The sequence below is a fragment of the Nannospalax galili genome, unplaced genomic scaffold (assembly GCF_000622305.1).
Source record: "Nannospalax galili isolate Female #2095 unplaced genomic scaffold, S.galili_v1.0 scaffold109, whole genome shotgun sequence".
Lineage (NCBI taxonomy): Eukaryota > Metazoa > Chordata > Mammalia > Rodentia > Spalacidae > Nannospalax > Nannospalax galili.
In genome coordinates, this window is record NW_008360315.1 from 5085844 (window position 1) to 5100158 (window position 14315).

At 42.6% G+C, this 14315-nt stretch overlaps 1 protein-coding gene across 1 annotated transcript; it reads right to left on the reverse strand.

Annotated features, from left to right (window-relative positions):
- Positions 1-9769: 9769 nt before the first annotated feature.
- On the reverse strand, positions 9770-11738 carry LOC103727149 (putative sperm motility kinase W). Its single transcript, XM_008824951.2, has 2 exons — positions 11560-11738; positions 9770-11425 (listed from the first exon to the last, which is right to left on the reverse strand). The coding sequence occupies exon 2, from the start codon at positions 11373-11375 to the stop codon at positions 9942-9944; it is 1434 nt and encodes a 477-aa protein (XP_008823173.1). The 5' UTR covers positions 11376-11425; positions 11560-11738; the 3' UTR covers positions 9770-9941.
- Between the last annotated feature and the right edge of the window lie 2577 nt (positions 11739-14315).

The window sequence follows — 14315 nt, forward strand, 5'->3', positions numbered from 1 at the left end:
GCATTTCTTGGAAAATACTATGTTAAGCAAGGTAACCCAAACTCGGAAAGACAAATGCCCATTCTTTCTCTCATATGTAGATGGTACTTTTGAATTTCTAAGAACTGCCCCACCGAATCCACTATGGACACCTAACACCTGTAAAGTAAACATTATGTGCCCTTTTCCACCCCAAGCTCAACCATTCCCAGTAATCTACAGAAGCACTGGTCATTTACCCAGAGAACTACAAGGTGCTTAGCAGCTTTCTATTTCTCTGGATAAAGTGCCATAGCAATGCCTTGAACTCTAGAAATTTAATCTGGATCTGTGACATCAAGAGAATTAACTGAAACAGCTTTGTTGAGGTCGCACAAGCCAGATTGGTCCCTATGGAACCGGGAAAGACTTCAACCATCTCAACTGCTGTTTGCCCAGCTCCTATCAGTTCTTCATTCTCACTGAAACTGGCTAAAGATTCTTAAGCAATTGCTGTAAGGAGAAAAGATCCTATATAAATATCTGTGCTGTTTTTTTCTATTTCCTCCTTCGAAGTACATTGGAAAGGACAGGATTTCACACAGGAAACACTTAATGATAATATTTGGAGGAAACCTGCTGACTTTGTAAGACACGGTTGGCCAAAATTCAGGTCAGAAATACCCAGAGAAGTAAGAGCCTGCTAGAATTACCAAGATGAGGTTTCTACAAGTAATGAAACTCTCTGTAAAAGGCAGGGCATAATATTGCTTACAGAGGAAAAAAAAAGCAAACGTTAGCAAGTCTGTAAGCTGTCCGTGGTGCGGGGCACAGGTGTGCCAAGAAGTAACCCACGTATGACTGTGCAATGAGTGGGACGAGAAGGGCTCCCAGAGCAGATGCTAATGGCAATGGAGAAGGGAAAAGTGAAAGAAAAAGAGAGATGAAAATGGGGGAAAATTACCATCCAGAAGGAAATTCAGCCACACAGAATCCACACTCTAAAGTTGTAGTGATTGTCTAAAATGCCAGTTGAGGTGGAAATGCTTACAAAAGACCTTTCTGAATGTCCTCCCTGGAGTCATTTACATTATTGATAATTATAAAGTGCTGAGGCCATGGAACAAAACATCACTTCTTTTGTTTAATAAGGGCATAAGTACTAAGGAAGGATCTTATTTCTTCCTAAAGAAATTTGAGCATATATATATATATATGTGTGTATATATATATATATGCCTATTAAACTCACCAGAGAACAAATTCCAATTAGCAAATATTGAAACATATAGAGGGACAGGTCAGATGTTCACACTATTAATTTTTATTATTGTCACTGTTGGTTTGGTTTGGTTTGAATTTAAGGCAGGTTGACCTCATGTAGCTAATTGTGTAGCTCAGGTTGGTCTTGAGCTTCCCATCCTCCCACTTAAGTCTCCCAAGTGCTGGGATTACAGATATGTGCCATCATACTTGGCTAGGTTATTAGCCATTTAAAACTTTGCCAACAGGTATCATAAATATTCTCATAGATTTAAAAAGTTTAAATGGCCATCCAAGGTCATTTCTAATTTGGTAGAGAGATGAAATTTTCATTTGCAAATGTTGTGAGATTTAGTAAAGGATATATCCAGAGCACAGCTGAAAGAAAGCCCATCTTCCTCCCAGGCCCGTTCATAAATGGTGCCGAGGTCAAGGCTAAGAACTTGAACTGGGAATGCCAAGATGGTTCCTAATGGAGCCCATGAGCCAGGGAAGAGAGCAAACAGGAAGCAACACTGGTAATGAGCCTATGAAAGCATCCCTGTGATGGTATAAGAGCAGAGAGATGGAGTTTCTAATTCTGGGGATCCCAAAGACTGGTTTTGAGGGAATGGATAGCCCCAAGTCAACTAAGAACATGAGAAACAGAAACACAATATAGGAGGATCCAAACTTCCCTCCAAGTAAAAAGAAACAGCTTTTGCCTCCCCAGCTCTTCAGGAAAGGCTGTGGGGGAGAAGAGGGGAGTGAATTTAGAACAGCCTTGTCTGGCCCTGGCAGATCTGTTACCCAGGATTTGAACCTGGCACAAAGCCCGGGCTTACAGCTGACAGGTGTGTCTCCAGAAGGGCAAAAGGAAGCCAACTCTGTGAAATTTCACAGGCTTCACCCCTAAAGCCCTTTCTCTAATGCAGATTTCAGATGTGCAGTCACTGCCTGCACTAAGTCCTTGCCAGCAGAATTAGTTATACTGGTAACTGCTAGTCACATAGCCAGGATGTGACCTCAAAGACTTCTGAAAATCAAACTGATTCTCTAAAGCCCTCTTTGGACCACTAGACAATATGTATCATGGTCAATAATTTCACTAGTGGGCATTTGGTTTTTGGTAAACAGAAAGGTCTTGGGCTTATTCTATTTAGTCTTAATAGTCATTGAGTGAGATAGGACTACATAAGTCTAGAATGCTCTTTTGTCTTTCTTAAGATGAGTCAAGAGCCTTATATATATGCTGTGGGTAAGATCAATGAACACAAACTAGGGGATAGAGTGCAACTCTGTTGTATACTTGCTTAGCATTTACAAAGCCCTAGGTTCAATGCCCAGCAAAAAAAATACGAGCAAAAATTATCATTAGACATATGGCTATTGAATTTTTTAATTAATCTTCTAGATTATGTTATGTGTGTGATAAATATGTCATGGCACATACATCATTGTTATGTATGAATGTAGTATGTCACCAAGCAGTACCTGAAGGAATTCAAGTTGGGTTAGTGCTTGGAGGAAGCAGTGATGTAATGAGAATTAGGGAGTGACAGAGTCACTGCTTTCTGCTCAGGGAGTAGGAAGGAGAAGATATTGTTTTTCACACAGTTCCATAAGTCATGCACTATGCAATGTCATTCAGTGACTTCATACCTGATAATACTTGCTAATACTAAGTCCCTTGATAGGAATAAGGCATGCATGATTTAGGGAGAGGACAGACTGCAGAACCAAAAGAGAACTGTTATCTTTAAAGTTACAAAACAGCTCCAGACACCTAACTCAGAGATAATGCTTTTACTTGAGAGAGCCAAGCTTTGAAGAAGAATTTCTATAGCCCCTCAAAAGCCAAGGTAAAAGTCTAGAATACAGAGATTATGAAATATAACTGCCACGCACACAAGGATGCTGGATAAGACAAAACCATCAATTTAGCATCCCATTAGGAGGAAGAGCCCTTCTTGGATTTAAAATAGCTACTAAGAGGAGATAGAATGGGTTGAAACATTAGTACGGGAGCTATTCCCTTCCTCCATTTGGGAATCGGAATTTTGGAGGAGAGATGCATAGATAAGTCTGTAACTGTCATGCTAGAAAACTTGAGAGGCGAAACTTATACTATCAAAAAAAGGGTTAAGCACAGACAGGGGAAGATGCAGCCTTCATACAGAGATCAGAATCATTGTCATGGTCATCATCATCATGGTCTTCTTCTCTCCTTTCACTCTGCTCTGAAACGTTAGTTCCTGGAGAACCATTTCTTCTCTCCTGTTTCCATCAAATGATACTCAACATAAAGCAACATTTTCCTTCTCTCCCTACCTCTGCCTCCTTCTTCCTGTGGGAAGAGTGGCGTGTTTGATTCCTGAGCTGGTGAATGGAACACATCTCTGTACCTCTCACTTTTCTCTCTAGAAACTCTTCCTCTAGACCAACTTAGAGGTCTCTGTGGCAATAAAAGATAAGAGATAGATGCTTACATGTAAATATTCTTCCTGAGGATAAAGAGCCAGAAGCAAAGTTATTATTTTGTGATGATTATTAGTGTTTTGTTTATAATGACTCATTTAAGCCATTACATTGCTGTTAAGGGTCTTCATATTCAGAAATAACCTGTTTTTGTAAATGTAAATATGTACTTACTTGTTCAAGAGGACTACTGCACTTTAATTACATTGACTAGTTGAATGACTGCTTAATGGTACTATATAATTATAAATGGTATCTAATAAAAGTTGAGAGCTCTGTCATGTTTGATTGGGAGCACAGAATAAGAGAGTCCACATAAGCAGTTTTTAACTCTGATGTCCTTCCCAAAGACATTAGCACTTTTTCAGACACAGTTCTCAAAACCTAGGTTGTATACTTTTGCTCACTTTTAATTTGGCTAGAAGCATCCACAGTCTATAATTAGCACCTGACAGGTAAGGGACAATTAAATTTCAAATTTTGCATGTATTTATGTCCAAGATCTTTAAAGACCCAGGATGCTATGTCTACAACACTGTTTTGCTTGTTCTGAGAGACAAGAGCCTGCTGGGATAGTCTTGTCTGTCAAGAAACAGCACATACACAAGGAGAGTTACACATCTTGAAACTTTCAATTGAGACTAAGAGAAGATACTGCAGACAGACAGTCCAGGGGCAGCACCCTAAAGATTAGTACATACTCTGAGCTAGAGAGATGGCTCAGCAGTTAAGAATACTGACTGTTCTTGCAGTAGACCTGGGTTCGAATCCCAGCACCCACATGGCAGTTAACAACTGTCCATAACTCCAGTTCCAGGGGATCCGACAGCCTCTCTGTCCTCTACGGGCATTGTACAACATGGGTGCACTCACCTACATGCAGGCAATACACGCATACACATAAAAGAAAATAAACGATTAGTGCATACTCCATTGCAATTTCAGAAACTGTTACTTCACTGAGTACATTTGGAGCTGTGCTTTCGACAAGTAAAAAGGTTTGAACGTGTTTTCCCTGGCACACAGTTCAATGTGAAGGTGTCTGAATCTTCATGGAAGGCTTGTAATTTAAGCCACAGGGTTCTTCAAAACATATTATTTCACAAAACTAATGGGGATGTCTACTTTTCCCAGCAGAAAGATCCAAAAGATCTAGTTCCTGAGAGGATGTGTTTCCTGGTGTCCGATGTGATAGTGACACGGTGGAGAGAGCCTCCAATCCAAGTACAAAGGTTCAGGATTGAAAGCATCTTCCAGATACCACTGCGGAACTCATGGCAGTGAAATGTGGTTAGCCCTCAAATGTACGGAGTAAGGCCAAAGAGATTAATTTAACTTCTTAAGGTAAAAGCAAGACCAATGTTGCAATCTCTTCATATCTAAGACTCAATTCTCATTGACTGTGCAAATACAATTAACACATCAAAGATACACACCTAATTAGATCTTTGTAGGCAAATAAATTTCTTACCTAGTCCATTAAACATCCACAGGTAAAATTAATTTGAAGTTGAAAGCTGTGTCTACATGTATGAGACCACTATATTTAGACCCTTAAAATAAAAATAAAAAAACCCACAACGTAGGAAATTAATTGACTCAGAGTCTTAATGTGTTTAACTGAATGTTTCCATTAACTTATTCTTCATTAGCTGCTGAAGTAAACAACTGGTTTCTTTGCTTCATACTTTGAATTTCATGGCATCAACAAAATACAAGTCACAGCTTGGGGCTGTAGAGCTGTAATTAACTTATTAATTGTACTTTGTGCTACCCACCATACTCCCTGTCTTGGCCTCTTGCCAGCAAGCTCGTCAACTGATCATCTTTCTTTTTGCAATGGTATTTCTCAATGGGTAGAGCTTTGAACTGTCTTGATTCAAATTTTGGCTGTGCCACTCAGGTGTTTCCGCTTCTTAACCTATTTTCTCTACATATACCTCATGGAAGAATCAAGGAAGTCAATGGTTACAAATACTTGGGCCCCCTCCTGGCATGCAGTAACTGTTCATAGTGTGTAAGTGTTCAGCGCATGCGGGCGATTGTCATAATCAGCAGTATCACACCAGCATCTTATTGCTCTATATATTCTTTCTTTTCCATTCTCTCAAATAGAGGCTGCTGGGAGCCCACTTTTGCTGTCCTTGTTTCTATTTGAAGGAACTCCAGGTAGGTCAACCCTCCAGCTCCTCTCATCCCCTCTTCTCTCTTCCCTGGGGAAAGAATGGTTTCTTTCATTGGTGAGTCTAGGAGAACCTCCTTTGCCAATCTATGTGCAGACAACTTCTGCTTCGTCTCTCCCCTCCCATTAAAGCCAGGGACAGGTTAACATATCCGGTTATGGGACAAAATGTTAGCAGATTGTTTCATATCAAAAATCAAGCCCTAATCTCCTATCACTCTTACCAGTAAGAATGTTTCCAAGTCTATGAGACTGCTATGTCTAGTTCCACTTTGAGTTCAAACTCTGCAGGGAAGATTGCTGTGTACCCTAACCCCCTAGAGCCTTGGCATCAGCTTGCACCAAAATTCTTCTACATACTCAGCTCACTTTCTCAAATAGCATCTCTCGTCTAATAACACACCTGCGTGTCCACATTTGGAACTGGTATGTCCAGTTCTTCATACACTGTGCAAACTGAGTTTGTATCTTTTTCCCAACTAATCCTCTTTAGTCCCATACGTAATAACTTTTCCATTCATTTTGCCCCCCAAGCCAAAGGCCCAAACTTTCCTTACTCCCTCTCTTCTAGCCTCACATGTCCAATTTTATTCCTGTATTGTATTCTTCCTGTGGCCCCATTTACCTCTCTATGCCCTTATTTGGGACTCTTCTTATCTCCCACGCATAAGAATCTCCAGCACTTACATGATTTGACATGTAGCAGATGTTCAATAAATGCTTTTTAAATAATGGATACTTCTCAAGCTTTATTAGACTCTGTGATTATTACAGAAGATAATGAATGAGGTCAGATAAAGCAATTCAGAACGAAGTGAAAGGTGCTTGTACTTTATTTTTTTTAAGCTTACCATTTCTACTGGGCTGCAAAATGAAGCAGGAAAAGACCAATCAACATCCATTTTTCAAATATATTTTAATGCAACAAAAATGTGTAATTTTATTCTTAACAGAAAATGCAAAGGAAAGTCAATAATTGTGTTTTGCTACTTTATTTGAAAACTATGTGTTCCCTAAGCAAGCAAAGCATTATCTCCTTCCACAGCCATAGCTAACATTGACTTTACTAAATGTGAATAGTGCTGCTTGGAAAGCTGGTTTTATGTGAAACAAGTTTACATTTAATCAACTTGCACAATAGCTGTTGATTGCTTTTCCCTTGCTCTTAAGAATTTCACTATTACAAATACCCATAAATAATGTCACCTTGTCTTGGAATGTGGATTTGTAAAAAACACGTCATCCTGACACTAATCAAAACCACCGCTGCTGTCTCAGACTCAGGCAACCATGCTAACAGCCTGATATGGCTGTACATTATTAGGACAATGCCATTGCTTTTATCAATGCCAAAAAGTCAGCATTGAGTCATTTCATTTCTTTTTTTTAATTTTTCAAAATTGCTTAATTGTATTTTATTTGTATGGCTGTTTCGCCTTGCAGGAGCATCACATGCATGCAGTGCCCATGATCGCGAAAAGAGGAGATTGGATTTCGTGGAACTGGGTTACGGCTCTTCTCTATCATCATGTCGGTGCTGTTTACTAAGTCCAGTCCTCAGGAATGGTGAGGACTCACCTCATTGACGGGTAGGCAGGCAGTGTACAGAGGAACAGCCAATGAACACACTCCCAGTGGGGACAGAGGAATATGCCATACAAAGCTCTTGGATTCCTGGATTCCATGCCAAATCAGATCCTGGAGTTCTGACACTTGCAGTGGACATCCTTTGACAGTAGAGATTTGTGCTGTCAGCTGTAGAATGTAGTTCTGGCCTGCATTACAGGCACTTAGGAGGACAGCCAAGGCCTTCAAACTGGATTCCAAAGTACCTTCCAAACACTGTGAGGCCACATCCTCTATATCCACAGATGCAGGGCTGCTGAAGCTTTGTCACTCAGCCCCTCCTGCATCCACAAAGAGAGCTGATTATAGCTGACTTGCACACTATGGATGCATAAGCTGATGTAGATCTGATTGTGCCCCTGAGCAAGAATGACTTGTCAGTCTCCCTGCCTTTGTCTTCTTGATTATCCTGGGCTCGGCCACAGTACCAGCTCCTCGAGAACAGGTAGATTATGGTTGAATGATGCCTGGATTCAGCAATTAGTGAGGACCTTGCACACAACAGATGCTCAGTGAGTGTCTTCTTATTGTACGACATCATACATAGACCAAACATAAACTGGAGTGGAATCCTAGATTCGATCTTCACACTAATAATTATTCCTGGACACAGATCCCACGGAGGTACAGGGCCATTGGCCAGTTGGCTGCCCTCTGACAAACCAGAACGGCCATGATCCCAAGCTCACTGGGTCTCAGACGTTGAGAACTGAAATGCTGAGGGAGATTAATAAGGTAGTTGGCACCACCTTGAAAGCAGAGCTCACACTCCAAGGACACTTTAATCTGTGGGTCTAGGGGCTCCCCACAACACTGACACTTTCTCCGACACAGCTCCTTGCAAGGCTTCCTTCTAGATCACGAGGTGCTGTATGTTCACATGACTCTGAGGTCCATAGAACTTCATGCTGTGAAAGCCCAATTAGGCAGAATTGCATTTGGTTCAAGAAGTCTGTGGTCATTCCTTTCCTTCCTGCTGGAGTCTAGATGGAGACACATAAACAGTTCTGGCCAGTTACTGGAGGCTCAGGGGCTTCTGTCCAATCCGCCCAGAATCATTAACACTACTCATGTGTAAAAGCAGATGAGGAGCAAGGATAGAAGCCACTTTGCTCAGGCCGGGTCCAGATAATTCTCATACTTGCTTCATACCCAGTGAACCTGAGTGAACAGGTCCTGGGTAGCACTGGCCAAGCTCAACTCCAGAGGAATTCCAGAACCTGGCAGTGAAAACAATGACCTGTGTCAGTCTCTCCAATGGCACGTAATGGATGCATAAGATGATGTAGATCTGGTCGGGTACCTCAGTGAGGATGACCACCCAGGTCTGCAGCCAACAACCCTGAATTTCCAGGTAGCCAAATATCACCTACCCATAGCACATCACAAATAGAGACCAAGAAGGGCCAGGGTGTCTGGCCAGGATGTCTGCGGCAGCCATGAAGTGAGGAGGACCAGGATGCATATCGTGTAATTGTGGGTCCGGCTGAGGTCAGCACCACTGTGAAGCCTCATGGTCACCATGTCTGTGCCACATGTCAGAGTCCCAGCCGGAGATACATACGAAGCCTGGAAACAAATCATAAGGAAGTGCACTGACATTGGTCACTTGCCCTCTAACAAACCAGAGCAGCCATGTTCCCAGGATGATCAGGTCTCAGAGGTTGAGTTGAAAACCTGAACCTCGGTCCACCCTCTGACTTTGCTGTGAAAGCTCAAATACGCATAGGCATATTTGGTTCGAGTTGTCTGTGGACATATCTTCTCTGCCAGCATACTCCCAATGTAGACAGATGTTGCCCCGTTTGAAAAGCTCCTGGCTTCCTGTGGCTGGATGTTGCATCAGAGTATGGTGACACCTAGAACTCTGACACATTTCAAAACCATGTCCTTTGACAGCAGAGCTTCCTGCTGTCAGCTGATCATCCTGCATGGAGCCTGCGTTCCTCACATGCCTTCCCATGCGGCCTCCAGACTCTACCAGATCCAGGATTCACAGTCATAAGAGGGAAAGCTCATGGTTTCAAACGCTTGATGGAGATTTTTGGCAGTGGTGGCAGCAGAAGTTCCAAGTCTTGTCTCGTGGCAGCTAGAAAACCTGATACACCAAATCCTAAGAGTTGTCATTACAATCCTCCATTCAGGCTCGAGGCAGGATCAGGGCCTGCATGGCCTCCAAAATGAGTCCGAAGACATCCTGGACTGGAGTGTGACACCATAATACCTGAATCCCATGTATCCACAGGTGCTGAGCTGCTGGAGCTGTCACTCAGCACTTCTTGGGTCTTGAGTGGAAGATGGAATCCTAGGGACTGGTCTGCAGGTCATATGGCAACTGGATATCATGTCTGCCCTTGCCTGCTGGTCTTAGCATCCAGACATGGTCAGTGCCACACACTAGGCTCTCATGACTCATGGATCTCAGCATGCTCTGACTAACAGTTTAATTGTTTTGCTAACTGGCTCTCCTTCCAGTGGCATATAAAGGAGAGATCTTGTTGAACCTTTTCCGATTAGGTGTGGCCGGAAGGCAGCAACAGCATGTTCTAATACATGCCCTGATTTGGTCCCTCAGTCTTTTCCAAATGCTCCTGTTCTTAAGAGTGTTTTCCTCTGAGTGGGCAGCCTCAGGTTCACATGTGAAGGCATAATTCTCACTCCCGGGGCCGCAAAGGGCAACAAGAGGCAGGGAGGCACATCTGCCCACATTCTGCCCTGATGGTTTTGGATCGGTGGGCAGGTCCTTGTGTGAGGGGAGGGCAGGGGAGAGGCCACAGGCAGGGTGGCTTTTTGTTCTTCTGATGGGAGCAAAAAAGATGAAGGGATTTGCAGGCGATGGGGGAGGCGCAGGGCCAGGGTCAACAGGCTTTACTGGGATGCCATAGCCAATCCCGAGACCCAGGCGAGCCTGCTCCTTCAAGAGTAGGTATGCCGCCATGTGATCATCAAAGTTCTTATTCTTCATGGACTTACGCACTTGGTGTGGGTCATAACCATGATATCTGAGCACTCCTAAGATGATGGGGTCTAGGCCAGTCTCAGGTTTCAGGATGCTTTTGGGGTATTCCTCACGTGTGATGACCCATGGGTGCTTCTGGATGTCTTTAAGTGTGGGTCTCTTCCCTGGAATAACTGTCAGTAGTTGGTGTATCAGGTTTTCTAGCTGCGTAGAGACATGGCTTGGAACTTTGTAGGCACCTGTGAGGATGTTGGCCTGCAGCTCTTCCAGGGTGTTCCCTACAAAGGGTAGATGCCCGGTGGTCATGAAATAGAGAATCACCCCTAGACTCCAGACGTCAGTCTTTTTCCCATCATAGCCTTCCCCCAGAAAGAGTTCTGGCGCGTTGTAACTGTACGTGCCGTATCGCCTGTACAGTTTGGTCCCTGCTTTGCACTTTATCCCCAGCCCGAAGCCAATAACCTTGGCATTGCCTTGTTCATCGATGACAATATTCTGTGGCTTCAGGTCTCGATGCATAATTCCCCGGTCGTGACAGTATTTTATAGCCCCCACTATTTGTCCAAATATTTTTTTTGTCTTTTCTTCAGCCAGCCAGCCGTCCTCTTGGATGTGCTGCATTAAGTTTCTTCCCCGGACATATTCCGTTACGAAATAAAAATAGTCAGATGTACTGACTGTCTGAAATAGCCGGATTATGTGTGGATGATTTAAGGTCTTCAACAATTCCATCTCACATAAAATCGGTCGAAGATTTTTCTCAGTGTTTGGCAAGATTTTGATGGCCACCGGGGTGCCTGTGAGGTGGTGAAATGCCAGCCTCACAGAGCCAGAAGTGCCCTGGCCAAGGGGAAATGACACCGCATACTGGCTCTTCAGCTTTGAATTTATGGATGAGCTCTCTATGAAGCTAGGTGATCTTGGTTCCATGCTGTGCTAGAGGGCGTGGAGAATCCCCAAACACAACAACAAGAAGTGAAATTGGGAAATGACACTGCATACTGGCTCTTCACCTCTGAATTTATGGATGAGCTCTCTATGAAGCTAGGTGATCTTGGTTCCATGCTATGCTAGAGGTCGTGGAGAATCCCCAAACACAACAACAAGAAGTGAAATTACCAAATGATTGGTCCCGCAGGTCACAACATACAGCTTCCTGCTTGGTAGGGACAAGACTCCAGTCCAGTGCTACCCTTATATACATGGTCTTCATTCTTGCCTCACAATGGCTTCTTGTGAGGTCACGTGATGACTAATCCTGGGTGTCAACTTGACTGGATCTGGGATTAACTGAAGAGGTCTGAGGATAGTAGTGCAGGCTAGGAGAGTTAGCCGGTGGTGTAGGCCCAGGGAAGCAGAGAGAGGTGAGGGCGGGGTCAGGTCCAGAAGCAGTGCTCCTGGAGCCCAAGAAAGGGACTGAGTTGCTCTGGGTGAGAAGGATCAGGAAACAGTATTGGTTCCCCAGGTGTCTGGGGCCCCAAGACTAGGAAATAGAGTCATTTCATTTTTTGAACAGAACATCATGAGCATTTTCCACCAAACTCAATTAATCATATTTTTAATCATTGCCTTGTTAAAACATGCATGGCAGACTGTTCTAGGAAAAACAGCAGGTTACTCAGCTGGCTAATAAAACTCAATTGGTAAATTGCTGTGTTTACATCTTACCTGTATGGACACTGCAAGCAGACATTTCTGGATCCGTAGAAATGACTCAGAGGCTGAAAATGTCCAGGAACATTCATAGACAGCTCACCAAGAACCACAATGAGCTTCCTTTTTCCTCTTTGTAACTTGTAGGTTCTAAACAAGTTGTAGGAATTAGGGAAATCAGGTAGGAGACCATTTTCCCAGATGCAAACAGGACTATATTGTGCTGGTCAGGAGCCAGGGTAAGAGGAGACTGCCATGGTTCAGTAGACACAGTGTCCTTGATACCTATGCCTAAACTTGCAACCAAACCATTAAGTTCAATGAGCTTTGAACAAGGAATGCAACTCAGTAACTCCATGGCAGAGTACTTGTCTAGTATGCCTTCAACCATGGATTGTTTGATCCCCAGCAACACATGCACGCATGCAGACACACACACACACACACACACACACACACACACACATAGACACACACAGGCCAACACGCCAATCGACCTTGATCCTACATGTTCATCATGTATGCTTAGCTTTTAAGAAAAGTAAACATAATCTTTTCAGACAATGACAGTTCAAAGAACATCTAAATCTTGCTGACTCATAGTTTTTTCTTGCTAATTATATCTCCAAATTGAAAGAGTTCCCAGCTGACTTCTTATCTTCTCAGAGCTTTAAGTCAAGGCTATATATCATATACAAAGAAAACACTAGGGCACCAAAAGATTTCCATGATGATATCTGGATTAGAGAATAAAAAAAGAAGAAAATGGAGATATTCTATAAATTTATCAGGAGAGCACAACATAGAAATTGAAAAATGTGCATATAATGTGACAATGACTTTCTTTAATAAAATTATCAGGACTGGAGAGATGGCTCAGTGGTTAAGATCCCTGACTGCTCTTGCAGAGGACCTGGGTTCAGTTCCCAACACCCACATGACAGCTAACAACTGTTTATAACTCCAGTTCCAGGGGATCTGATGCCTTCTTCTGACCTCCATGGGCATTGCATGATACGACACTTATTTACGTACATGCACTTACATACATGTGGGCAATATACTCACAGATATAAAATAAAAATAATAAAGTTTAGAAAATAAAAGTAAAATAAAATTATTATAGAGCCTAGTGGGTGAATGATCATAGAATAAATGAGTCCTTTATTACTTAGAACTAAAATCATTTCTCAAATGCTTCAAAGTAGCTCATTTAAATGGTGCCTAATTTAAATGATTCTGGAGACAGCACGAACAAGGCAGATGAGAGTGAAACAATGGGTATTAAGTGGCCTCTAGGGTCAAGGAGAGAAGCGATTGGAGCTCTAGTTGGGGTGTAAGGAAATGCGTCTTTAAAGGAAAACATGTAACTTGAATTTGAAAATAAAGAGGCCCATAAAGGTAAATTTTCAGGAAATGTCTCCATGCATAGGAGGACTGAAATATGGCTTTTGAGTGAGTGTACTCTAAGTTTGTCAAACATGAGCAAAACAAGCCCCCTAACTGCCCTTGACCAAATGCTTAAGGATGTGGGGATGCCACCACCCATTGCATCCCTGGGGGACAGCATCTTTCCTGGGCCCTGCTCCCAGACCAGACCAGCCCTCAAATTCCTGAGGCTAGCATCAGTCCTGGAGGGATCCAGACCTTAGGAGAAAGCCTGAGAACATCTGCTCCTCATCCACTGTGGGAACTCCTTAGCAGCAAGACAAAAGCAAATTGGCCACTCCAATATAAAATCAAAAGAGAGAACCTGAAGCCTAGACCAATCAGCTTTTTATACCCAACAAGTAAACAACAAAAGCCATATAAAGTTTACAAAAAGAAGCAGACCTAAACTCCACAAAGGAAGGCTTGAGTCTCACACAAGAATCAGAATCTACAAGAAATCCACATGTCAAAGTCACAGAGAAATAAATAACAACATGAAAAATCAAAATAATATATTCCCACCAAGTACCATCAGTCCTCTAGAGGAGTACAATGAGAACCCCCTAGAGATAACATAGGACATGGAACTCAAAAGAACAATTATAAACATGACAAAACAATTCAGTGAATTTAAAGAACGAACAAATCAAAGAACTGAAGGAAGACAGTGAGAAACTTCTGATTGAATTCAGAAAAGAGCTAGAAATATTGAAAACTACTCAGGCTGAAATGAAGAAGGAAGTGAAACACTCAGTAAGCCAATTAGAAATGACGGGAGACAGCCTC